We start from the raw sequence: 27,247 nt of genomic DNA on the forward strand, positions 1-27,247 counted from the left end.
GAGTACTCTTTGCTTTTAACATCTTTTTCAGGTTGGTACCCGGAGGTATATGGCTCCAGAGGTATTAGAGGGTGCTATAAACTTCCAAAGGGATGCATTTTTGAGGATAGATATGTACGCCATGGGATTAGTCCTATGGGAACTGGCTTCTCGCTGTACTGCTGCAGATGGTAAGGGAAAAAATATTTTTAAAAAAGATATATATGCCTACCACACATGTATGAAAAGGGATGATACACTCCAAGGTAATATTTTAAAGTACAGTTTTTTTTTTTTCTTTTTTTAAATTGACTCCAAGAGGTGGTAGAGAATTCAGGAGGCAGAGGAGCAGAGTGTGGGGTAGGACAGGAAAGGAATTGCTATGTATTGATCCTTTACTAGCTATGTTACTGGACACTTCACATACCTTAAGGTTATTTCCTAAAAGAGCTTCAGAGGTAGTTATTATGCTTTACATATGAGGAAATTGAGATGCAGAGAAATTAAGTAGTTTGCCTACTTTAGCCTCAAACTGGTGAATGATGAAACCTAGATTTGAAACTCTGATCCAGACATAGGGAGAGGTCTGCTTTAAGGTCGTATGGGTCGTGCCCCCCAGGTTAAAGGGTTTCTATTACTTGTTCTTGTTATTGAAGCCCATGTTAAGTCTTATAGATATTTGTTTTTATGTATTTATTTTTCTGGGTAAGCTTTCAGACGATATTCCTAGTGTGATAGAACTATAGTGTTTCAAGCACTCTCTCTTTAGTATTCCTTCATAAGGTCTTTACTCTGTCTTCAAGTATGTTGCGGCATTTTTTGTTTTGAATAATATAGGCAAACTTGCTGACTGCTGAACTCCTAAACAGATGTAAATGAGCTCGATCTGTTTATTAAGTTTTAATTTATAATTGTCTAAAGCCTTCCTGTGATTGTCAAAGACCATAGGAAAATTAACAATATTTTATTTTCTGAGTACGGTAATAGGCTCTCATTGTAGGACAGATTGCCACTGGAATATGAAATTCAATATGGGGTACTAGTAAAGGGAATTTAGTAGAGTGCTCAGAAATGGGCACATAGTCTATAGGCATCTTCCAGGATTGAGGGATTGGCTTGGGAGTCAGTGCTAAACCTACGAAAAGTTGAAGCAATTTGGGAATGATTTTAGAAGTCTTTAGGAAGAAGAGTAAGAATTCAGAGTATTTTGACTCAAAGTGGAAGAGGAATTACATTTATGATGTGCATTTATGGAAGCAGAAGTAGGTTAGATGGCAGATATTATAGGAAAATATATTTTATAAGAACTTGATTAATATGAACTCTCCATAGCAAATCATTGGATTAAGTAATTTAGGAGACACAAGACCCTGTTCTCAAGTAACATACAGTTTAGTTAGGGCAATAAAATATATCCTGGACAATTAAATCTAGAGTAAGCTAAGTGTGAGTTGTCTAGCCCATTCCCTGGTACTTAGGTATTCCGTAAATGTTTCTGGATGAGCGCAATACTTAAGAAATACAAGCATGTGTCTTAGGAGTTTAGGGGAGAAATTGCTTTGTTTATGGGGAAGAAGAGTTATCCGAGAAGTTCTTTTGGAAAAAGAAAAGGCTAGATACTGCCTTTTCTTAAATACCATGAAATAATTTCAGAGTCAGGCATTTCTGACTCTTATGTCAGAACCCAATTCTTTAGTCAGAAATTGGGGTAGAGAGGATAGTGTGAGCATTAATTGCTAAAGTAGGTGCTTTCACATTTGTTGATGGTTACTTGTTTGTTAAATGAAGTAGTTCTCAAACTTTAATGTGGCATACCAGATTCTTAGGAATCTTGTTAAAATTTAGATTCTGACTCAGTAGGTCTGGGTTGAAGCCTGAGTCTACATTTCTTAAAAACTAAGCTACCAGTTGACGGCAGTGTTGCTGGCCTGTAGACCACATAAGTGTTGGTTGAATAGACACCTTAGAATGTCAGTACTCTGTCACTGGAAGTGCTCAAGCAGAGACCAACTGTCCAGCCATAAAGAATTCTTATATTTGAAGAGGGGTAAGTTAGATGACCCCTTTATGATTCATTGTATTCTATCCAGGAGTATTTACTGCATTTCAAGAGCTTCACAAAATTTGTGTTTATGCACACATATAGCTGGTCACTGATATTGCTCAGTGGTGACCTGTGTCTGTCAAAGTAAGGCAGTCCAGCAATTAAAACCACAGACTTCGGAGTTATTCAGAGAGTTGGGTTCAATTCCAGCTCTACCGTTTAACAGCTGTATGTCTTTGTGCAAATTATGTAACTTTTCTGAGCTGCTTGTAAGGTAAATAGAGGTAGTGCCATCTTAACCCTGTGAAGTAAGTAATATATGTAAAGTTCCTGATCAGGATAGGTGCTCACTGGATATTAGTTATTATTAACTCCTAAATACAGTTTTCTATTTATCTGAGTAGGCCTAAGAAAAAAGGAATTATTTATATTGTTTAATCTTGTCTATGAAGGCACATCCTGACTTGTTGGAACCCCTAGTTGGAGAGCCTGTTTGTGATTTTCTAAAAAATTAAACGTACTTTTTGGCAGCTGTTGTGAGGGAGTATAGAGAAGAGGTATGACTCTGAGGTGCATAATTCCTCATGTGGGGCATGCAGGGGGGTTGGATATGCCATAGAATAAGCATGGTTATAATACATTGAACCTAGAGTCTCCAGAGATGGAAGCACCACTGTTAACATTCTGATCTGAACTGTAAGGATTGAGTACCCTAAAGGGATATTATATAACCTTAATTTACAAATACTGATTGTTCCTTATGTCCTCTATGCAGATGGAAATAGGCATCCTTTATACCTAGATAAGAAAGCTCCTTATACAATCTTTAAGGAAATTACATGCCAAATTATAGACCTTTTCATTTCTCATATGTTAGTTTGGTCACACTATGGTATAAGTATAGTTGAGAATCTGTTTCTCTTCTGTCCTCATAACATGTAAACAGTTGGGAAAAGGTGACAGAGTATATTTTAGAAAGTTTTTACCAGTTTGAAAGTCAGGAGGATTTTAATGAAAATGATTTATTTTTCTTTTCTTACTTTTCAGGACCTGTAGATGAATACATGTTGCCATTTGAGGAGGAAATTGGCCAGCATCCATCTCTTGAAGACATGCAGGAAGTTGTTGTGCATAAAAAAAAGAGGCCTGTTTTAAGAGATTATTGGCAGAAACATGCTGTAAGTTATCCAGTTAGCTTTTCATTTGAGATTCCAATAAAACACTTTTCAGAGGAATTATTTATCTCTGCACATTTCTCTTTCTTCAAGTATTTTCTGGGAGGTGATCTTCACACAGGATATTCTAGAGTTCTGGATGCAGAATTAGGGCTATGTCTGTATACCCCTGAAGGTGATTGTAAACTTATAGAGCTTTAGAGGGCTTTTGTCTCAATGGTCCTGCGCAGAAGAGTGTGTCATCTAGTTTCCCAGGGAAAAGGCATGCCAGACTCGGAACCTGTGGATAGTTGGGTAACTTTGCTGATGACCACTTCCAATATGATAACATTTTAGAAAGTGTATGAAGCACCAGGTTTTTTCCTCTCTATGGGAGTTTGTTGTAGCCTTTTGATTTCAGCTTAGAGAAGACTTTCAAGTCTTAAGAGTGCTTTAAAACTAGAGACCAGGCACACAACAGTATTGCCTGGTTATTTTGGTCTAAATACAACTAGAAACATGGCTAAAACCAGGCAGATAAATCTCAAAAGGGGCTTTCCGCTCTTCTGTTTAATTGGAAGATAGAAATGCTGATATTAACTAAGAAAACAATAAAAATGATTAGGTCCCCCTTTATCCTTGATTTTTGAGTCCATTTGAAGGGTTAGCATTGAAATGACCTGGTTTGTGAACAAGGGATAGAGTTGTTTTTTTTTTTTTTTTTGGGGGGAGTTAAAAAAAAAATTCCTGTTGTGATAATCTCATGCTTAAAAAGAAAAAAAATAGTTCTCTTTATGCTTTTCTTCATGATTCTGCACATGGTATTCAATAAAAGTGAATGTTGACAGAAACTTCTTTGACCCAGAAAACTAGCCATTTCTTCATGAAATTTTTATTCTATTTCCTAATAGAAAACAAAAATTGCTGTGGCGTTTGAGTATGTTTTTCTCCTTTTAGGGAATGGCAATGCTCTGTGAAACCATTGAAGAATGTTGGGATCATGACGCAGAAGCCAGGTTATCAGCTGGATGTGTAGGTGAAAGAATTACCCAGATGCAGAGACTAACAAATATTATTACCACAGAGGACATTGTAACAGTGGTCACAATGGTGACAAATGTTGACTTTCCTCCCAAAGAATCTAGTCTATGATGGTTGCGCCATCTGTGCACACTAAGAAATGGGACTCTGAACTGGAGCTGCTAAGCTAACGAAACTGCTTACAGTTTATTCTGTGTAAAATGAGTAGGATGTCTCTTGGAAATGTTAAGAAGACCCTTTGTTGAAAAACGTTGCTCTGGGAGACTTACTGCATTGCCGACAGCACAGATGTGAAGGACAAGAGACTAAGAGAAACCTTGCAAACTCTATAAAGAAACTTTTGAAAAAGTGTACATGAAGAATGTAGCCCTCTCCAAATCAAGGATCTTTTGGACCTGGCTAATGGAGTGTTTGAAAACTGACATCAGATTTCTTAATGTCTGTCAGAAGACACTAATTCCTTAAATGAACTACTGCTATTTTTTTTAAATCAAAAACTTTTCATTTCAGATTTTAAAAAGGGTAACTTGTTTTTATTGCATTTGCTGTTGTTGTTTCTATAAATGACTATTGTAATGCCAATATGACACAGCTTGTGAATGTTTAGTGTGCTGCTGTTCTGTGTACATAAAGTCATCAAAGTGGGGTACAGTAAAGAGGCTTCCAAGCATTACTTTAACCTCCCTCAACAAGGTATACCTCAGTTCCACGGTTGCTAAATTATAAAATTGAAAACACTAACAAAATTTGAATAATAAATCAATCCATGTTTTGTAACAAATTCACTGTGTTATTTAAGGGAAAAAAGGTAAGCTATGCTTAAGTGCCAACAGTAAGTGGCCATTCGTAAAGCAGTGTTTTAGCATTTCTTGTGCTGGCTTGTAATGTAGGGAAAAAAAAGTGCTGTTTTTTGAAAAGATGGTGTCATTTCCCCCTTCTTCCCATGTTTTAAAGTCCCATCTTATATCCAGTTCCCAAAATTTGCATACTTACCTAAGTATTTTTTTTAGGTGTGCTGTGTTTGGGGAATATTTGAAAATTTAAAGCATGATATAAAATTTTTTTAAGTGAGCTGTGACACTGGAAAGCTCTTCATTTTGTCTTTTAAAATAGAGTTTTTTCTATTTATATATGTAAAATTGTAGTGTATTTCTTTTCACCAAACAGTGTGTGGGACATTCTTTATCACTGTTTAGGATCACCTCAGGAAGTGTCGTTACCCAGAATTCCTCACTGTCTGCTTTGAGACTTGTAACTTTATCACTATACTTCTGCTTGGTGCCATCTTGTCAGAGTAATATTTGATGTCTGTGATATGTAAAGAATTATCCTAGGATAGAGATATTAAACGTTAAGCAGATTTCAGATGTTACTGCTTTAAAACAAATCAGGGATAACAAATTAAACATATAACTTAAAATATGCAATGACATTTAGAGGTAACCAATGTTGATATAGGTAACATAGCCTAGCCACCGCCCCAAAATTGCTTTTACAACTAACACTGATATTAATTTAGGATAGTTCATGCCTTATCCTTGCTAAGAAAATGGAATTGATGGTAGGCAGGTGCCAAAGTGCTTTTCAAAACCATATTATGTTAGAATACAATTGGATTCTTCCTCAGATTTATACAGGCCAAAGTAAAACATTAATTTCCTGAATTTCCAGATTACCAATCAACAAATAGCCAGTATTATGCCATGTTATTTCTGTCAGGTCATTTTAAAATCCATACATTAATTTTATAAAAGAATTTTTTACATGTCACTGTCAGGAGCTCACTGTGAATGTGTTGTCTTAAAATGGTTATTTAACCACACAGTACACTACATTTTACATATATGTACGTAATCTCTGGGAATAGTAAATTATGTTACTTATAAAAAATACATAGGTCAACAGACTTTAAGCAGGGAGGAAAAGAAGAGTAATAGCGTCTGTGTGCCGCAGACCATTCAGAACTGTCATGCGTGTCCCCATGGTCTCATTGTATTCCTAGCAATTCCATTTTCAATGTTGAGTTCACCTCTATTTCAGAGTACTTGGTCTCTCAGTTTCTTGATCTGGCTTTGCTTCCATTTAAAAACTAATCAAGAAGGGAAAATATTGAGAATGTGCATACAAGAAAATCATTAATTTCCTGAAGATGAATTTCTACCTGTTGTGAACATTCAACTTTCTTTTTAAAAGTTAAAAAAAATCAAAACAAAAATAAACAAGGGATATTATGATGAATGTTTGGCTTATGTGAGTACTAGAGATAAATTTTTTTAAAACCAGTTATTCACCATATAAAATGTTTTCAAGTTAGAAAAAATTTTTAGGAATCCTGGTTATTGTATTTAACTGTAGCTAACCAATTTTAAAACTTGTATTCTTTTGAGAACTATGATTAATAGAAAAACTTTTTTATAAGCAGTAAAATAAGAATGTTCCAGTGACTACCTGTCCTTATACCTAGTCTTGTTAAAACTTTCTTTTGCAGGGTATTTAGTGTTTGGTTTACAGTCAGTGCAGAGTGGGCAAGTTAACAGAAAGTTTGAGCTAGAGATACTGGAAAAAAAGAAAGATCAAAGAATGAGAAAAATGGTGATCCATTTTGGGGCAAACTGAAACCCCCCAAATAACTCTTTCCTCATGTGTATGGTGCTCCTCATGACTCGTCTTGTATTTTGCCTTTCTGATACCCATCAGAACTGCTGCTGCTCTAACTTATACTCTTTACCTTGCCCAGATCTCCACGTAAGGAATGCTTTATGATCAACTTGCCATAGGACTGATGGATTAACCAGTGTTCGGCTTTATTTGAAGTCTATGCCCTGCACAGCTCTTGTATGTATTTTAGATGCTAGAAGTTTTTTTTAGCATGTGATGTGTGATTCTTGTTTGAATTCTAGGTACCTTGTGAATTCCAGAAAAAGAGACTGTGCCTCATGATTGTTAGTCCCATGAACTTGCACTATCTTTCATGGCGATGTTTTGAAAATACAATCAGGAAAAAACCCAACACCTTTGGAATTTAAAATAGAATCATATCATGAAATTTAAAAAGAATCTCTTTGGTCGCGTTTCCTCACCTCTAAGTAACAGCTACATTTAAGTAAAATGCAGGTGGTAGGGAAAAAAACCATGGCCAGATGGTGGTTTAGTGGAATAAACTGATTATTGGTCTTTTTTTTTTTTTTAAAGAAAGAAGCGTCATCACAGATACTTTCCAATTTCTCTTTTTTACTTTTTTGAAAGATTACTTTTTAGGAACATTTGGTATGATACGCATAAAATTATTTATCAATTTGTGGGCAAAATGATACAAGTAGCATCTTGATTGAACATCATTTACCTCAGATATTCAACCAGCAGTACGTTTTTTATGCAGTCTCAACCCATATCCCATTTGTTACCTCTCAGAATATTGGTAAGCAGTTATTTTCGCTTTACTCTGTATTTCTTGTGTTTTGGGCACAGGTTATTGTACTACTGTCAAATCGTACTTGCTATTTTTTCTGCAAGTATTTAACAGAAAGCTTAAAATCCCCATAAAACCCCACCTTGGATAAGTGATTGTTAAATATTGTACAAATAAAATGTATGCTATCCCCATTCCATCCCCAAGTTAAATAAAAAAAAAATGAACATGGTATGATTTGCATATGCAGTTTTTCTTTAGCTATGTGTTCTTAAAGAGGGGAGTGGTAGCTTTGTAACTTACAGTGAGGCTTACACCTTGACAACTGCCAAGAATGAGGATAGTGGTGAGTGAAGGGAGATTTGTTAATTATGGTATTTCCCTCTATTATCGTCTAAACAGATTATATTCCCACTCAAGTATGTGTGTTGGTCCTGCCAGTATTAGGAAGCAGAGGCTTGTTGGCATTGTGTCACACAGCACACACCAATGAATTCTCAGATTTTCTAGGGTAAAGGTGAAGGACGGGGCAGCACTTAGATTATGGTGGTTTGAAAGAAACAGAATTGCTTTCTAAACCAGATGAGGCCGAGAATGCGAACCATGGTGAAATATGCATGGAAACTCTACAGAAAATACTGAAGTGTTTCTTACAGTGTTTTCTGCAAAACAGTGATTCGTTAGGACATTAATAGGTATTATGTTTTCAACATGTACAGCATTATGATACAGTAAGTTTGGACCAAACAGGCATTCATTCCCCAGAGTCTTTCACGTGCACGAGAATCAGTCATTTTAACAAGAATTCTGTTTCTGGTAGGCCACTTGGAGGGAACACAGATGTAAAAAACACACTGAAATATTCCTCCTTCACCTGCTTGTCAGTCTGAGGTAGTCAGATTAAAAAGCAGTTTGTGCTTTTTTGGTTCTATTTTTCCTCCTCTAGTAAATGAAGAAAGTATCTTGAAGCTATATGTGTAAGTTTACATTATTCTTGAACCGCTTTTTAAACTAGGGTTTTTCAGACTTGTTTTTATTGATGACAGTTCAAGCAATTTAAGAGATGAAGTTAGCTCAAAACTCTTGCAAATAGACTTTAGCTTTTTTGTATGAGAGAATATGGAAAGGCCAACAATCAACACTGCTCCTCCCCACAAAAATGCTTCGGGAATATAATACGCATATGCTTCATTTGTGTAACTTTTCCTAATGTATTTTTTGAATTTGCTTTTAACTGTTTCATGTTTACCTCAATTGGTACTTAAAATCTGTATACTTGGTTATTGATAGATCTTCTGTAGCTCTTACGTAGCCAATGAGACAGATGAGGGCTGTCAGCTTTTAAGTGACATCTTAAGCTAATAAGAAATTGCAATCCTCAAGTCATTTCATGAGGCTGTTACCCTTTAAGACAAATAATACTTTCCTCAAATAGTTTAGAAAATTTTTAAAAGGGTCAGTTAGAGCGTAAGTGTAAAATTCTTGCTTCTAGTATATAATAGTGATGTTACCATGTTAAGTATTTTGGTGAAATATCCCCTAAAAATGTGTAGACTATGGCACAGAATCAGTATGCAAGCCTTAGCCTGAATGAGACTGCTGAAAAGTAAATGACAGGGATCTGAATACTTAGAAGGTTTGACTTTTTGCAGGGAAGGAAAGGCTATGTATGCAAAAGAATATGTTGTAACTACTGAAGAGCTACTTTTATGCACAGAAATTTTTTATTCCACTTTGTATCCAAGATTTCATTAAAACATTGTGCCTTAGAGCATACTTTAAAAACTATTTGGTAAGGAATCCACTGTCGAACTTCAGGTTTTAATAGCACTGCCTTTGGTGTTAAACTGAGTTGAATTCCAAGCCTGCTGGCTATTCCCAGCATTGCCACTGCTTTGTTAGTTTTCTAATCTGTAAATAACAGTACCTACATCTCACAGGGCCTCTAACAGTTAAATGGATTGTAAGCTGTACAAGCATAGGGACAGTCTGTCTTTTGTAAACCTCCCATGCACACAGTAGGCAATCAAATATTCTTGAACAAATGAAGTCACTTAAGTGCTTATTAAATTTCATTTTAAATATATGCCTCTGTTAATTCATGGATCTTGGAACTTACTTAAAAGACAATGCTTTTACTGACATTTCCACATTCCTCAGGGATTTACTGTTTGATACAGGTTCAGTTAACATTGCCATACATGTCTCATTACTTTTGGGAGTGCTTTTCCAGAAATCTCTGGTACAGTCACGTCACTTCATGATGGGGCTATGTTCTGAGAAATGTGTCTCTGGGTGATTTCATCATTGGATGAACATCACAGAGTGTACTTACACAAACCCTGATGGTATATAGCCTGTTACACACCTAGGCTATACATACAGCCTAGCCTATTACTCTTAGGCTACAATGCTGTACAGAATGTTACTGTAATACTGTAGGCAACTGTAACACACTGGTAAACATTTGTATATTCAAACATAGAAAAGGTACAATAAAAATATGGTACAGTCTTACAAGACCACCCTCATATATACAGTGTCACGGACCAAAATGTTATGTGGTGCCATGACTATACTTGTTAAGAAGGCAAATTCCAATCCTTTTGACCTATGGTAAGCTCAACAATCTGTAATTTTAGAAAATCCTACAAGGGATTCTGATGTGGATGGTATGAGTACCACATTTTGAGATATCTAGAAGAAAAATCTTCAAACTCCTTGGCCTTTTCCTTCCATGTGAACCATCTTCTGACTAAGCTGGTTAGTCTCCTGAACTAGAAAACCTGAGTCTGGGATAGAATCCAAAATTTGCTTGTGGACAGAAAAAAACCCTGCAGCAAACCTACTGTACCAAAGGTTACTTATACTTCAGTTGTTACGATTGTTTTTTTTACTCCTTTGGTTTAAGGTTTGTAAAGACATCTAGCTGTTAGGTTGAAGTGAGCTCTTCAAATAGACCATTATATATATAAGTGTTAAAAAAGCACATGGTCTAGTCCCTAAAACAGTCATATTTTATTCTTCTGAACTGCTACTTACAAAGTAATCTCAATTACTGAAATTATAAATCATGTAACTGTTCATGATTAAAAGGCAAGACACAGCCAAGACAGTAGACATGCAAGTCTCACATAAATACAAAAATATTTATAGAATGTTTAGTATTATCATGTTAAAGGACAATAGTTTTTCGTTCTCTACAGAAGTATGAATGAAATGCCAAAGTTGAAGTCACTGGTTATATTCATAACCAGCTCAGTGAGGATGTTGCCCACTGCCTCACATCTGTAGGACAGTTGGGATATTTCTGCAGAGCATTCATAATTTGAGTATTATCCAAAAGCAGTTTCATCAGCTGGTACTCTCTCTGTGAATTTCCTGAAGTTCTTTCCATGGGCTTTATTAATTCTAATTGTTGCAAGTGTTCAAAAGCCTGAAAGATGAAAGAAATAGTTTAGGTTGAATAGGAGAGGAGAGTAACAACTCTCCTGGTCTCTCCCAGAGAACAGTTAGTGTTTTGGTCAGCTGCAGAACAGAGTACTGGGAAACAAACTAACAACTATCAACAGGACTAAAAAAACTCTCACAACCCCATAAAAAACTCTATTATCAGGTAAAACAGTGTCAATGCACACTTACTTGTCCATATATTGTTGAATGTAAACATGGCAAACTTTAATTCAATATATACAATAACGGTTTTCTTCCTGGCCTCATTCTCTATCATAGTTCCTCCTAGTACTTTAATTAATAAAGTGTTTCCAGTTGTCTGTAAAAACCTAAGAATCAGATAAGACTTTCTGATCGATTACCTAAGCTACTCAGATTTGCATTTATATTTTGTCTGTCTCTACCTTTGCTTTGCTATGTGAAAAGTTAACAACTGTAACAAAGAGGGAGGCAGAAAAAGACCCTGGAGTCAACTAGGCATATTCAGCTGATCCTGTAAGTAAAGGATTCAACAGGGTGGTATGGACATGGAGAGGGGACAGGCTCCTGTTTCCTCTAAGAAGTCAGACTGAGACTGTCACAACATTCTTCCATTTTCCCCATCTTAATAGGGCTCTTTCCTGTCTGCTTCCTCTTATCCTTAATATTCATGTATTGTATCTTTTCTGACCTTCAGTGTTGTGTTAGGTACGTTATTAGGGTATGAAAAAAACGGAAACCATTAAATCATGATATACTAACCATTAAATAACGATACACTGAAATAGATTCCTGAGGATTCTACTACATTCTTACAACTCACTGTAAAAAAACATCACTGGAGCATATTCTCTATGTATCACATAAATTCTTCTGATAGAGAAACAGCTCAGATACCTTCATATCTGCAAATGAGAAAATACTGGAGGCTGCAGGTATTAGAGCTGAATAGAACTGTGCAGATTTAAAACATTTCTAAATAGCAAAATACTTCATTATTGAAAATTCAGAAATGAGCAGCTACAAATTATTGAGAATTTAAATGCAGGCCGGGCACAGTGGCTCAAGGCTGTAATCCCAGCACTTTAGGAGGCCGAGGTGGGCAGATCACAAGGTCAGGAGTTAGAGACCAGCCTGACCAACATGGTGAAACCCTGTCTCTACTAAGAATACAAAAATTAGCTGGGTATGGTGGTGCACGCCTGTAATCCCAGCTATTCAGGAAGCCGAGGCAGGAGAATCGCTTAACTCGGGAGGCAGAGGTTGCAGTGAGCCAAGATTGCACCCACCACTGTACTCCAGCCTGGGTAACAGAAGGAGACTCCATCTCAAAAAACAAAAAACAAAAAAACTCAAAAAATTTAAATACTTGGGTAACCTTTCCATTTTCACAACTCTCACAAAATAAGACTATTAGGGGAAAAAAACCATCCAGTATTGTAAAATACTTTTCCTGTTTCTTTGAAGAAATGGCAGTGCTCTGTACTTACTTTTGTTGCTACAGGAAATGAAATTCTGATTACTAGGGCCTACAAGGGATGCCAGTGGACTTGGGGATCCACTGTTTTAAAAAAGTTTCATTCCTTAAAATCCTCAAGAGCTGCACTGTCCACACTAGGCTACTCAGCATTTCAATGGTGACTCAATTTTTATTTAAACTTAAAAATGGATATTTAATTCTATTAAAAAATTCTGAGCATGTTTAGAACAATTTCAAAATGTAAATTTACTTTCTCAGCTACAAATTTTATGGAATCTAAACAGCAAGAATTTCCAGTGAATATTTAGGCCACTGAGATGTGCTTTGTAAGTATAAATGTACACCAAATGTTAAAGACTTAATTCAAAAGAATGTAAAATACTTTGTTTTTCTATGATTATAGAATGACACATATTTGATATGTTGAATTAAATATAATATATAATTAAAATTACACCTTTTTTCTTACAGGTACTAGAAAATCTAAAACTACATTACATGGCTCACATTATCTTTGTAGTGGACAATGGTAATCTACATGAAGTCCTGAAGTTGTAAAACTCATGACTCAGCCCTCAAATAACACTTTGTCTGTATCCCCTCACAGGCCAGTGAGATTTTGTCTTTTAAGTTTCTTAATGGCTCTTATTTTCATTTTTTTTCTTTTACTGCTGCGATTATAAAAGCCAATCAATCCTTGGGTTGGAAAGGGAAAGGTTGTATCACACACTATACTGAAGTTGTTTTCAGGATGCAAGTGCTATGAAGAGACAGCAGAGGGCAGTATACCTCCACAAACTAAAACAACTGGTCACTTCCTCAGATTTTTTCAAAATATTTCATTTTTAGATAATTGTTTTAAAAAAATCTCTATAATACTTAATATTTAAAAATGAAAGTGCAATTTTAATACATAATCAAATTGGATGTAAAAAATATACTTGTCTGTAGAAAAATAGCAAACTAAATCTTACCTTCATGACAACAGGTTTTTCAAAATTATAAACAGAATGTGCTTTCCTTTGAACAAACTTCTGAAACTCTGGGTAGAAAGCAATGACAACATTATACCTTCAAATAAGCAGTGGGGAAGAGTCAGAAAAAAGCTACTTAAGTCTCATCTCACCATTATAGACCATTTGAAAATTAAATGGCTCTTCCTCATAGATGTCATTTAAATGTTTCATTGCTATTATAAGACAGATTTCCAAGACTGATAGACCTATAGTAAAAGGGAAAAAAACTATCAGTTTAATGACACATAAGACTGAAAAAACTGTTCTCCAAATAGCAAAATACTTCATTATTGAAAATTCAAAAATGAGCAGCTACAAATTATTGAGAATTTAAATATAGTGAAAGATCTATGGTTTTGAGGGGTGAAGAAGGTCAAGATTCTAGATTTCAAATGTGTTCCAATCACTATTATCTATATAAATTTAAGTTACTTCACCTCCCTGTGCTTAGTTTTCCATATCTGCAAAATAAGGATATTTTTAAACTTTTAGAAATGTCACAAAGATTAGCGACAATATTATTAAGCACTCACCATATGGCCCACAGTAAACAAAATAAACTTCAATTTTTATGTGACTTTAAATCACACAGGGCCTTTGGATAGGCTTTATCCAGAGACTTCCTAAACTGGAAATTATATCCAAATATGTGTATTCCTTTTTTCCCCCTGGAGAGGAAAAGGTTCATTACGTTTGCAAAAGGAAATAACGAACCCAAAATGGCTGAAACCCAGCGAATGCTCTTCAGTAGCTCTTGATACAATGATAACATCAGCAACGTAGTCTTACCTGGATTTCCAATGTGGCAAAAAAGGCAGAGTGTCAAATTTTTTTTTTCATTTTAAATGGGAGTGATAGTACCTTCAAAAGGACTAAGTTAAAGGCTATATGGATAGAAAAGTATTTTATAAAGTATTATGCCCATGTTTACTGTAATTTTAAAAACATTCCATTATCTAAATTCAAAGTTTTAAAAACCACAATTTAAAAAATAAGGCTGGGCTCTTACCATGTACAATATTTGCTTTTGAGTCCATGCTACACAGTTGACTTGCTTCCATTAGATCTATGGCAGTCATAAATGGGTGTGATGCTGTTACTCGATTTAAAGTAAGCATCTAGGGAAATGTGGATCAGAAAAACAATTACGTATTTACATGGGCATTTTGGAGATACTACTGTGCAAAACTTCTGAATTTGTATAGTCAATTCTTAAGGGAGAGTAAATATTAATGCTGAGGAAGGTATTCTCAAATTCAGTTCTATTAAAATACAGTATTTCAATTTGTGTGTCACATAACTGCAGATGTAAAGCATAAAAGAAGTTTTTGCTGCTCTCTCTAGCCCATCCCACTTGCATAACTTGTTTACTTAATGTTCGGAAGAACAATATTTAAAGAGGAGTAGGTCAAGGAGAAGAAACTGAAAATAATTAAGAATACTTACTAATAAAAGCCCCAAACACAAGTCCAAAAGGCAGATCTATGCCTTGTTAACTTTTTCACCACCTAATCATCCAGCCACGTTAGTGTTAATTTACATAGCAGTTAGCTGTTTTATGTTCAGTTATACAAAAGAGAAAAAAAATAGCACATTTATACTCAGGAATAACTCCCCTTGAAAGCAGAGTCTACTTCTCTTGTGCTGCTTCTTTAGTTTCCAAAAATGAACAGAGGTCCTGGAGCAGAGCTGCTACTCAAGTATTTGAAGATTTCCTTTCTTCCTTATTTGTATTTTTCATAAAAGTTAAATTTGGTCATTTAGGGTTAGAAGATTTACCAGATAAAAATGCATGACCTCTTCTTAAATTTCAATTTCAAATAAACAATAGTTTCTTAGTATAAGTATGTGCCATGCAATATTTGGGATATAATTATCCAAGAAACTCTCTCCTCCACCTTAACCAGGGCGCAAGGCGCCAAGTGATTAGCTGGGCAAAGAGTCTGGCAATCCTTGTCCTTCATTCTCCTACTGGTTGGGACCTAGATTGCCAGTGCTCCCTCTCTTTCTCCTTTCCTTTTTCCTTTAATTATGAATTCTGTTTAATTTTTATTTTTTAATTTCATTTTTCCATAAGTTATTGTCATACGGGTGGTATGGTATTTGGTTACATGAGTAAGTTGTTTAGTGGTGATTTGTGAGACTTCAGTGCACGCATCACTCGAGCAGTATACACTGCATCATATTTGTAGTCTTTTATCCCTCGCCCCACTGGAAAACAATGTGGAGATTCCTTAAAGAACTAAAAGTAGAAATACCATTTGATACAGCAATCACACTACAGGGCATCTACTCAGAGGAAAAGAGGTCATTATGTGAAAAAGATACTTGCACACCCATGTTTATAGCAGCACAAGTCACAACTGCAAAATCGTAGAACCAACCCAAATGCCCATCAATCGAGTGGATAAAGAAACTGTGGTATATATATACTGCGGAATACTACAGAGTCATAAAAAGGAATGAACTAACAGCATTTGCAATGACCTGGATGAAACTGGAGACTATTATTCTAAGTGAAGTAACTCAGGAATGGAAAACCAAACATCATATGTTTTCACTGATATGTGGGAGCTAAGCTATGAGGACGCAAAGGCATAAGAAATTTTTTTTTAACAAAGGCAACAGAGAATAATAAATTAAATATCCATGACTACTTTCCCTGTTTAAGAAAATGATCTTAGAGTCCATCTCCTCCGGACGGGACTCTACTCTTCCCCACATAAAAAAACCAAGCATGTCTACACTATTAGGTTGGTGCAAAAGTAATTGCCATTTTTGGCACTGAAAGTAATGGTAACTTTTCGCCAACCTAATACTGTGTACTTCTACATATACATGTATTATACAACAGAGTAATTTTCAACTTTTATATAAATACACTTTCACAACTCTCTTCACTGTGAGGTTTTATCCATGTTGAGGCAGTATCAATTCTGGTTTATTCATTTTTTTGTTATATTTCTTTGTATATACCCACAATTATTCATTTGCTAATTTCCCATTGACAGACATCTGTCATTTCTTTTTTTTCCCCAATTATAAACAAGACTGCAGTAAACAACCTTGGACACGTCTTCCTGTGCATTAGGTAACTAGAGTTTCTCTAGTATAAGTATGTTTCTCTAGTTAACTAATTTGCTAAATTACTCTCCAAAGCACTTACACATATTTATGTTGGCAGCAGTGATAAATATTAAGTCACAGTCACGATACCATCAAGCATAACCTTTAACCCTGCCACTAGATTGGCAAGAAAAAAAGTTTAATTGTAGTATTTCTCTGGTTACTGGAGAGGCCGAAAATCTGTAATCTATAATGAGCTTCCACAGGAAGACAATGACAACCAATAATGGGATGAGCTAAGAATATGAGTAAGCAGCCCTCAAAGTAGAATCCCATATGACAAAAAACAAGCCATTATTTAATTAATTACCATGAATTAAAAATTAATGGAAAAATGGCAGAACAATGGTCATTACTATTGACAATATGGAGGCAGAGATATTTTCCGGATGGAGATACATATATATACACACATACCTCCTCTAAAAATTACTCGTCCTCAAATTCCTTCATGATAAAGACAGTTGTTGCTGAAAATGGCAGTATGCTTTTGACAATAGAGGGAAAGTAAATAGGGATAAAAAGACTTAACTTTCCTCAGCAAAAACAGCAATGAGGAAAGAAAACTTGTATGTAAACATGGGTGAACCATACAGCCAAGTAGGACACAAACTTGAAGCCAGAGAGCTTTGAATTAAGTCCTGGCTTTGTTATCTACTAGTAATGTGACCTTGGGCAAGTTATTAAGCTTTAAGGAGCCTGAATTTCTTTAGGGGTAAGAATAAAAAATAAGATTATTCCAATGGTCAGACATAATATAGGTACTACTAGTATCTACAATACTTGGCTCATATGCTGGTCAATAAATGGTAGCTACTATCATTATTATTCTATCATTATTATTAAAAATGACTTTTCTGTGAAACCAAAACTATCTTCTCTTTCAAAGGTATCTGCCATAATTTTCTAGAAATATTAGACTAAAACCAAATTACTCTTAGTGAAGAAAGTTAATTTTCAGAACAATTAAGTACTTCTTGTTTGATACTGGTATTATGTAAGCTTAAGACATAATTACTTGGCAAAACATCATAACCAAGTAGGATTTATTCCAGGTATATAAGGCTGGTTCAACACTCAAAAAATAATGTAATCAAATATATCAACAGGTTAAAGAGAAATATGATCATGTGAAACAAGAACAAGCACTTGACAAAATCCAACACCCATGTATAATAAACTCTCAGCAAATTACAAACAGATGAGGATTACCTCAACCTGATAATGAACATGTATTAAAAACCTATAGCTAACATCATACTTAATGGTAAAAGTTTGAATCCTTTCTTCCTAAGACTGGGAACAAGAAAGGATGTCCTCTCTCACTGTTCTAATTCAGCATAACACTGGAAATTCTAGTCATTGCAAAAAAGCAAGGAAAGCAATAAAAGGCATACAGATTGGAAAGAAAAAAAAAGTCACTATTTGTGAAAAATGTAATGGTCTACATCAAAAGTCCCAAGGAATCTATTAAAAAACCTCCTAGAATAAGTGAGTTCAGCATAGACTATAAGATCAACACACAAAAGTCAATCACATTTCTATATATTAAAGTGTATATATGTAATCAATCACATATTCTATATGTAATGAATATGTGGGAAACCAAAACTTCAAGCCACCATTTACAATTGTTCTAACAAATTAAATACTGGTATACACATTAAATAACTACATCATCTGTGTAGTAAGAGCTATAAAATGCTGATGAAAGTAATCAAACAAGAAATCAAATAAAAGGAGATATGAACCCTATTCAGAGATTGGAACACTCAATGTAGTGTTCCAATGCATGTCGATTCTCCCAAAATTTACCTACAGGTTTAATCAATTCCCATAAAAACTTAATTATCTAGTGAAAGACAGAAAATGATAAAAGTAGGCTAGGCACAGTGGCTGATGCCTGTGATGTCAGCACTTAGGGAGGCAGAGGTGGGAGGATGGCTTAAGGACAGGAGTTCGCAACCAGTCTGGGCAACAAAGTGAGACCCCATCACTATCAAAAACAAAAACAAAAACAAAGCAACAAGCAATAAAACAAAACTAATACAAACCAATAGCATGTGTAATGACCGCAGGTTTTTGCTGATATTGAAATGCTTCTGTAGTACTTCTTGCACACTTCTATCTTCTGAGAGATACTAAGAGGGGGGGGGAAAAGCCAAAATTGAGGAAAGATGTAGTTTAAAACCCAAATATAATCCTGTGCCTTACTGGTTGGTGTGCCTTATTAATGCTATCTAATATTAATTCATTATTAAATAGATGTTGGTCTTATTTGTAGAACACTAAAACCAAAATAAAGTTTCCAGTCTACTGATTTCCTTATCCTGTTCTTTACATTAATTCAATAAACACTATGATAATACAATCCTTGCTAACCCCAAATTCCTACTTGAATAAAGGAAACTACAGTAATACCAGTGAAATGAACAAAATGCAGCACAAAAACACAAGCACATGAGTTACTGTACCTAGGGAAACAAGGTAAAGCACTACAAATAATGCTTAAACTGGATGAGACAAGAGATTTAAAAAAGAAGGAAGAGCATTCCAGTTACAGGGAACAGCATGAGTAGTAGGAAAATCATCACATATTGGCAGAAAATGAGTAGTCACGTACTGGAGTTTCAGTTACTGGCAAAGTGAATGTACAAAAAGACAAAGGCAGAAAAACCTAATTGGAGGCAGCTGTCCAGACAAGAGGTAAGGAGGGTCTGAACTATCTGAGTGGTAATGAAGACAAAAGAGAATTAAGACACTTATAGGAGATATATCTGGTAGAGAATTAACTGGTAGCAGAAGAGAAGGAAGGGTTTGAAAGGTAGAAGATAAAAATCAAAGATAATCTATGGGAAACAAAATGGCCTGTGAAAAGTGAAATGTGCTCAAGAAATGAATCTTGGATTATCAATATTTAAGTAGTAGGTGGGAAAAGAGAAAAACTAAGAAAGTAAGAAAAATACCAAAGACTGGAAGAGAATCTAAGACAGCAGAGATCTAGAAAACAAGGGAAGAAAGTTTTAAGAGAGAAGTGGGGTTCAACAATATGAACTACTTTGTAAAATTAAGATATATTTGAGAAGAGGCTAATGGCTTTAGAAATTCAAAGGTCACCAGGGCCTTTTGAGAAAGCAACATCTAAAGAGGCAAGTGACTGCAGTATATTAGGGTTGAATGGAAGGTGAGGCACATTGGCATTGAAGAAAGGATTAGATGAAAAGAGAGTAAATTCAGAGGTAGCAGAGCCAAGAAAGGCCTGGAAAAGATCGACATAATTTTTCAAAAATTATCTGCATGGAATAAGAATTCTTTTTTCTTAAAAAAACAAACAAAAAAACCCCAGAAAACTAAGCATTTCTGTATTTTCTAGAGCTGAATTACATGTCTTTACTTTGTCCACTCTAAGAAGACCAGATTCAGAAGTAAGTTCTAGTCTACTGGAATGAAATTTTATACTCTCAGGAAATATATTATTAATTATAGTTCCCACTCCCTTGCTATTGTTTCTAGTCTTTGTATTTTAAAGGACTTCTGGTTACTATATATATCTTTTTCTATCACAAACAGGGTAGAATTTCCTTGGAAGTACACAGGGTGAACATAAAAAAAAATAACTTTTGGAAATTAAAAAAAAAAATTTGTTTAGCTTTTCCACAGTTTTAAAATTGAAATATGGAAGATATGTGGCTAAATATCACAGGCAAACTATAGTCTTTGCTTCTGTAATCTGTAACTTGTAAAAGTTGATGTGGTAAAATCAGAGCACTTAGGAAAACTAAAGAAAATCCACCTGAGACAAAACTGATTTAAGAAATTTTCTCTGCAAGAATCAATTATTTTTAAAACCTGTATTTGCCTCTTTTTGGCATGATGCTTCAAAGGTTAATCTTCTATACTCCATCTTCCTACTTTATCTCTTTATTATTAGTGGTTTGACTCCAGTCCCCCCTCTTTCTAAAAGCTATCACCTTCTTGCTTCTATAATTACTTACTCTGCTTTTTAAAATGCCTACCTTATCTACATGAGCCATTTAAACAAAAAAAAAATTGTCTAACATCGTTTATTATATTTTTAAATCCATCTTGATTCAAACACTATACCCTATTTGAGGATAAGGCTATTATCAACAACCACATGAGCTACAGTACTTTGGTAGATTTCATTTGAGGAGAATAAGGTATGATTCTTTTAAATGTTCTTTTTAAAGGATCTCTCTTATACTGCCATGCTAAGATAGAGTCTACTCTGCTTACTTATTTGACTCATTTGAAGTAGGGCTAAAACAAACCTTCAAATTAGGCAGGATATCAAGGTTTCATCTTATCCTGAAGATATTTTGTGGATGAGATTCCATGTGTGACCTGTTATCTGTATCACTGCTATTGGCTTAATCTTGCCATTAAAAATAACTTCCTGGATAATCAGCACTAAGAGAAAGAATAGCTCCCTTAATGCAGCTACCACCCTACTCCACAAGGCAGGGACTCTGACCATGGTGCTGACAGATTTTTCAAGTGAAGCTCATTTTATTCACATACCAAAGAGAGGCATAAGATAATCAAGATAGGGGAAGAAAATATTAGAACTCAAGAGACACAAACACCAGTGATGCTGCTTCTACTTAATGAAATGGACTATTAAGACTGTCAAAAAGATGACAGGATAGTGCTCACATTCAGGGGATTTAAGGTCTGCAACAAAAGTCCAGAAAGTAGAGTAGTTACACTATTAACATATAGTTACCATTTCCTAAGTCATGCAGAGTTATACTTCTTCACCAGTAACTCCCAGCATCCTCTTTATTTACAGACCCACTTTGAGATGCTCAGAATGCAATACAGTTGGGAAGGACGGTGGATGGAAAATGGCACAATGCAACCTGGACCATGTAGTTAACTTAGGAAGATTAAGTGTGAGCAGGTATGGAAAAAATAAGAGCCCATGTAAAGTACAGAAATTTAAATACTATGAAAGACTACATTTGAATCTCTAAAACAGCCAGAAAAATATACTGGTGGAATAAGACAATCAGTTCAGGAGTTGTAGAAGACGAAAGTCTGTGAAGCACTGAAAAGTAGACCTAAAAGCTGAAGATCCAGAGGTCTGGTCCATACCAGACCCCGGTAAGAGGGGACAATGTGGGAGTACCAACTACAAAGAAAGTGCTCCTATAGATGGAATCCTATAATTAGAAATAGTATCAAAGACACTTGGCTCAGGTAATTGAACTATCCAAGTCTCAGGAATGATTAATTTGAGTGGAAGGGAGGATCCATACCTAATTATATCAAGGCATAGTATCTGAATTTTAAAGATAATGTGAGCTATTTTTACATACAATTATGTATAGTTGTATTAAGAAAAAGAACAAGGAATTATCAGTCATAACAATGGGAAAAAGTAATATAAACATATGTAGGCTTTGAGTCCTTTACGTAAAAACAATATATTTAGCATGTATATAAACTCTGCAATGTTATAGACCAAATAATTACTCCATAGTAGAAGGAAGGAGAATTGATATAGTCTTATGGGAAACTTCCACTGTTTATCATGTATTTTTTTGCACTGATTACATTTTGTTCAATAAACTTTTACGACTTTTTTAAAAAATGAAATGTGTCAAAATTAATAGTGCTTACATGAGCAGACTATATTTTATAATCAAAACAATAATCATTTAAAGAACAAACTAAATGCAAAATGCTTCCAATTTAGTATTAGTATGTAAGAATTCATGGTAAAAACACAATCTACTTGAGGTCAGGTGTGGTGGCTCACGCCTGTAATCCCAGCACTTTGGGTGGCTGAGGCAGGCAGATGACAAGGTCAGGAGATCGAGACCATTCTGGCTAACGCAGTGAAACCCCGTCTCTACTAAAAATACAAAAAATTAGCTGGGCGTGGTGGCAGGCTCCTGTAGTCCCAGCTACTCAGGAGGCTGAGGCAGGAGAATGGCGTGAACCTGGGAGGCGGAGCTTGCAGTGAGCCAAGATTGCGCCACTGCACCCCAGCCTGGGCAACACAGCAAGACTCCATCTCAAAAAAAAAAAAAATACAATCTACCACTACTGCTTTAAAATAAAACAATCTTTTTTATAGAGTCACTGAATATAGACTGTGTAATTCTATTCAAAGATCTAATTATCCTTACCAGTATTTTAATATTATCAATCAATTTTTCCCAATTCCTTCAGAGCCAGGGACTCCATATTATTTTCCACTCTCACGAGGCCAATATTTTTTGAGATTCTACCATAAGGGACTTATTCATTAACAATGTTTTTCAATTAGGTTATTAAATACACATACACATGCATACTTCCTCCTTTCTCTTTGCCAACTGAAGCTTCTTGACAGCATAAGATTAAAATGCTAGTGTGTTGAGAATATTTTAAGCACAGGTAAATTTATAGTCTCAAAGGTGTGGCAAATCTTTAAAACAACATATGAACCTGCCTTTGTATCTAAGATTCTCAGGTCTCCAGGGACTGAGAGATGTGATCACCTAATAGATAATATAACCGGAGGTGCCACAGTCTGTGCTGCCTCTTAAGGCCCAACAAAGTAAAAGCTGAAATTGCTAATGAAAACTGGAAGAAAAAAAATCCACACAGAATAGGTATGAATCACTAACATTTATTTATCATTATTTACTATTTATTATTATTGCTAAATATGTAAAATATAAAAGTAAATTATGCAAATTCACTAATAAAATTATCTGAAATATAAACCACATATAGATAAAACTAAAGCCTCATTAAAGTTTACTTCAAACTAATAACATAAATCCTAAAGCTTGACTGTAATGTTCTTTTGAGATAGAACTTAGCAGATACGACATTTCAACTGTTACAAGAAAATTTTAAAAAAGCATATAATTTGTATTCCTGTAGCTTTATCCCTCAGCAATATTAGAAACTTTGTGTTAATTTACTAATTTCTAAAATTTGTGTTTTAATTGCTTTAAATCATATAGCAAGGAACATTTAGTTTTATTGCCTTTAAGTTACCTGAACATTTTCATTCCACTTCTCAGCAAAAAGCTTGTCTGGAAATTCTGCTGGTAGAGATAACTGTTCTTTAAATATTTTAACATACTGTGGAAAACCAAATGAATTCATTAAGTGTATCTGCCGGTGAGAAAATCTTGACTTCACTCTTTTTTCTAAGAGTTCCAAAATATCCTTAAAAACAAACAGAAATCTCTATAAGCAAGATGAATGTTTAAAAAAAAAAAAAAAACTGTACCAATATTAGAGATATAAGTAAACTATCACCTATAATTAGTAATGTTTAGTCTATAACACATAATTAAACATTTAAAACATTTTATGCAAACTAAATAATCCCCCTCCAGGCAACTGCTGGCCTGGTGATGTCATGCCTTTTTCCTACCATGTTACTCTCAGCTAATCTGTAACATTCCAAGACCCAATATGATTGTTTAAAAAAACTGACTATATTAAATAGCTATATGTCACAGTAACAACAAGAGTGTCAGTAAGGAATTCTGTACATTCTATGAAGAACTGAGATTAAAAAATTAATAGCATGATAGGTAGCAGAAACCAACTTTAGGAGAGGAAAGTGCCAGAAATGCAACATGGCATTTGTAAGTTATCTTCCGGCTTTTTATTTTTTATTTTTATTTTTTATAGTAATGCTTTTAGACTTTATTTGTATTTGTACTATTTTTCCTTAGGAAGAAATCAGGAATCAAATTTACCGTCAAAGAACACTAAAAACCAAAGGATAACTAATATGTACTGCTTGCAAGGACATACGAAGTGTTCTTAAATGAAGAAAATACTTCCACAAAACTGATAGGCATTCAAACTATCCAAGATATCAAAAGCACAATAGGTAAGTTATCTTCCTAAGTCACATAAATTGCAGGAACTGTCATTCCTAAATCTCTTTTTAATATTGAACTTGAGGAATTTTTCAAAATATATTATAGTACACAGTATAATATATATAATATATATAATTTATATATGTATATATACATCTACACATATAGTATAGTATAATATATATTATTTAAGTTACACTCCAAGGTATACAACCAAGACAAATGAAACCAGGTAACTACAAAAAAAGTGTATGTGAATGTTTGCAGCAGTACTATTTTTAATAGCTTCAGAAATGTAAACAACCCAAATGTCCATCAACTGATGAATGGATAAACAAAGTGTGGTATATCTATACAACAGAATATTATTTGGCAATAGAAAGGAATAAAGGGCTGATATATGCTGTAACACAGATCAACCCTGAAAACATGTTAAAGAAGCCAGTCACACAAAACTATACGTTGTATGATTCAAAAATTACTATACAGTCAGAAAGTGGATTAGTAGATTAGTGGTTGCATAGGGCTGTGGAGGGAACAGGGGATTTGGGGTGACTGCTAAAAGGTATGTGGCTCTTAAATTGTGGTGATAAATGCACAACTCTATAAATAAAAACCCTGTTAACTGTATAATTTAAATGAGTGAACTGTATGGTATAAATTACATCTCAATAAAGCTGTTTTAAAAAGCCCCCACCCCCAAATATGAACATGATGTCACTGTTGTTTACATTTCTTAAGCTATTAAAAATAATACCGCTACAAACATTCACATACACTTTTTTTGTAGTTACCTGGTTTCATTTGTCTTGGTTGTATACCTTGGGAGTATACCTTAAATAATACATATTATTTAAGGAATTACAGCTAATATAACAATTATATTAGGGAAATATATTTTTAGAGAGCCCTTATTTCCTAAAAATACATTCTAAAACACTTACTGATAAAATGATATAATGCCTAGTTTTTGCCTCAGAATAATACAGGAATTAAGGGAGATGTTGAGGATAAATAAAACTAGTCTGTAGTAATTGAATCTTGGCAAGGAGTGGAGAAGGGAATTCAGGGCTTATTATTTATTCTTTCCTATGTATATTGTTAAAATGTTATAGAATAAAGTTTTTTAAAAGGGGAGTAGTTTAAGCCCAGAACTATACATTTCCACATCTAGCAAGATGACTCTCATAATACCTAGGTCAAGAAATCATGATATAGAGGAAAGAATTCAAGTGATCAAAATGGGATCATGGTTAGTCTGGGAAGGAGGACAAGAAAGACTAACAGCCTGAGGTAGGAGGCGCGAGGGTGAATAAAAAATTTTGAATGTTTTTATGAGGTCAAAGAAAAGTATAGTGCCAGCATGAGAATTAAAAGAGAAGAAAGGTTATATTCAGAGATTCAGATATTGCACATTTATCTTCTATTAAGAAAGAGTTCTAGGTCACCCATATAGGTAGACAGTAGAAGTAATATCAATACAAGCAACAATTAAGACCCTAAATTTGGGAATGAAAAGAGATGGAAGTAAATAATGTCTTTGTAGTAGGCAGTAATGACAGAAGTTGGCAATGTGGGCATAAAGGAACTAGTAAAAACAAAACAAAACCAAAAAACAAAAATGGAATTACTCCCAATGGGGAAGAAGATGCTTGCTGGCAAAGTCACTACTCCCTCTATATATCTCTCCCTATAAACATGGATACACAGATAAAATTATACTTGAGGCCAGGCGCAGTGGCTCACACCTGTAATCCCAGCACTTTGGGAGGCCGAGGGGGGCGGATCACAAGGTCAGGAGTTTTGAGAGCAGCCTGGACAACATGGTGAAACCCCGTCCCTACCAAAACTACAAAAATTAGCCAGGCATGGTGGTGTGTGGCTGTAATCCCAGCTAGTCGGGAGGCTAAGGCAGGAGAATTGCTTGAACCCGGAAGGTGGAGGTTGCAGTGAGCTGAGATCACGCCATTGCACTCCAGCCTTGGCGACAGAGCAAGACTCCATCTCAAAAAAAAAAAAAAAAAAAGAAAGAAAGAAAGAAAGAAAAAAGATTACACTTGAAAGAACTACACAGTTGGAGAATTATATATATACACAATAAAAAAGGAACATCCGATAACACTGCTAAGAAGTTACTGACATTTTATTTGGTTCTTCATCGGGTCAACAACACTTGCCACAGCCGCTTCCACCCAAAGGAAGTTGTTTTTTTTTTTTTTTTTTTTTTTGGCAAGAAGGAGGGTGCTTCTTTGATCCTTGTCATAGCCTGTTGCTTTTGGCAAGGAGGAATAAAGATATGTGGAGCACCAGCCAGTGATGTATGAGGGGAGTTTATACTAAAGCCATACATCATAAGCTCTAGAGCACAGGGAAAGAGGGGCAAATGACAGTGACTCTATAGAGAAACAGCACTGGAAGGAGGACTGTTAAAATATGAATTAGTAAAAAGTTTCACTTTTCTGAAAAGGAAAAAGGGCTGTACGAAAGGAGATGTGAATGTATACATGTGCCTGAATATGTCTGTGGAGAATGGAGGGGGAAGAGGATGGCAAGCAAGCTATGGAGGCACGGCAGTTATAGCATGAGAAAAGAGATAACTGTGCTATGGTATGGACGTGGTTTGTCCCCACCAAATCTCATGTTGAAATTTAATTGCCAGTGCAACAGTGGGAGGTCACTGGAGTGGACCCTCATGAATAGA

The 27,247-nt window shown here is 35.0% G+C and overlaps 2 protein-coding genes across 20 annotated transcripts in view; one reads left to right on the forward strand and one right to left on the reverse strand.

Annotated features, from left to right (window-relative positions):
- ACVR2A (activin A receptor type 2A) overlaps positions 1 to 4,999 on the forward strand; it is an 84,236-nt gene extending 79,237 nt beyond the window's left edge. For all 4 annotated transcript variants that reach the window (XM_015432187.4, XM_005573111.5, XM_074009069.1 and 1 more), the window contains 3 exons: positions 32 to 170; positions 3,071 to 3,201; positions 4,135 to 4,999. In XM_015432187.4, the coding sequence (XP_015287673.1) occupies positions 32 to 170; positions 3,071 to 3,201; positions 4,135 to 4,329 (465 nt within the window). In that variant the 3' untranslated portion in view covers positions 4,330 to 4,999. The remainder of the gene's footprint in view (positions 1 to 31; positions 171 to 3,070; positions 3,202 to 4,134) is intronic.
- Positions 5,000 to 7,432: 2,433 nt separating this feature from the next.
- ORC4 (origin recognition complex subunit 4) overlaps positions 7,433 to 27,247 on the reverse strand; it is a 91,332-nt gene continuing 71,517 nt past the window's right edge. For 9 of the 16 annotated variants that reach the window (XM_065526486.2, XM_045368237.3, XM_015432106.4 and 6 more), the window contains 6 exons: positions 23,702 to 23,875; positions 18,736 to 18,822; positions 14,565 to 14,673; positions 13,666 to 13,761; positions 13,514 to 13,581; positions 10,627 to 11,063 (listed from right to left, as the gene is read on the reverse strand). In XM_065526486.2, the coding sequence (XP_065382558.1) occupies positions 10,875 to 11,063; positions 13,514 to 13,581; positions 13,666 to 13,761; positions 14,565 to 14,673; positions 18,736 to 18,822; positions 23,702 to 23,875 (723 nt within the window). In that variant the 3' untranslated portion in view covers positions 10,627 to 10,874. Of the gene's footprint in view, positions 11,064 to 13,513; positions 13,582 to 13,665; positions 13,762 to 14,564; positions 14,674 to 18,735; positions 18,823 to 23,701; positions 23,876 to 27,247 lie in introns of all 16 variants that reach the window. The other 7 variants (XM_074009077.1, XM_074009075.1, XM_074009073.1 and 4 more) reach the window with 2 other exon arrangements.

The sequence above is a fragment of the Macaca fascicularis genome, chromosome 12 (genome assembly GCF_037993035.2).
Source record: "Macaca fascicularis isolate 582-1 chromosome 12, T2T-MFA8v1.1".
Lineage (NCBI taxonomy): Eukaryota > Metazoa > Chordata > Mammalia > Primates > Cercopithecidae > Macaca > Macaca fascicularis.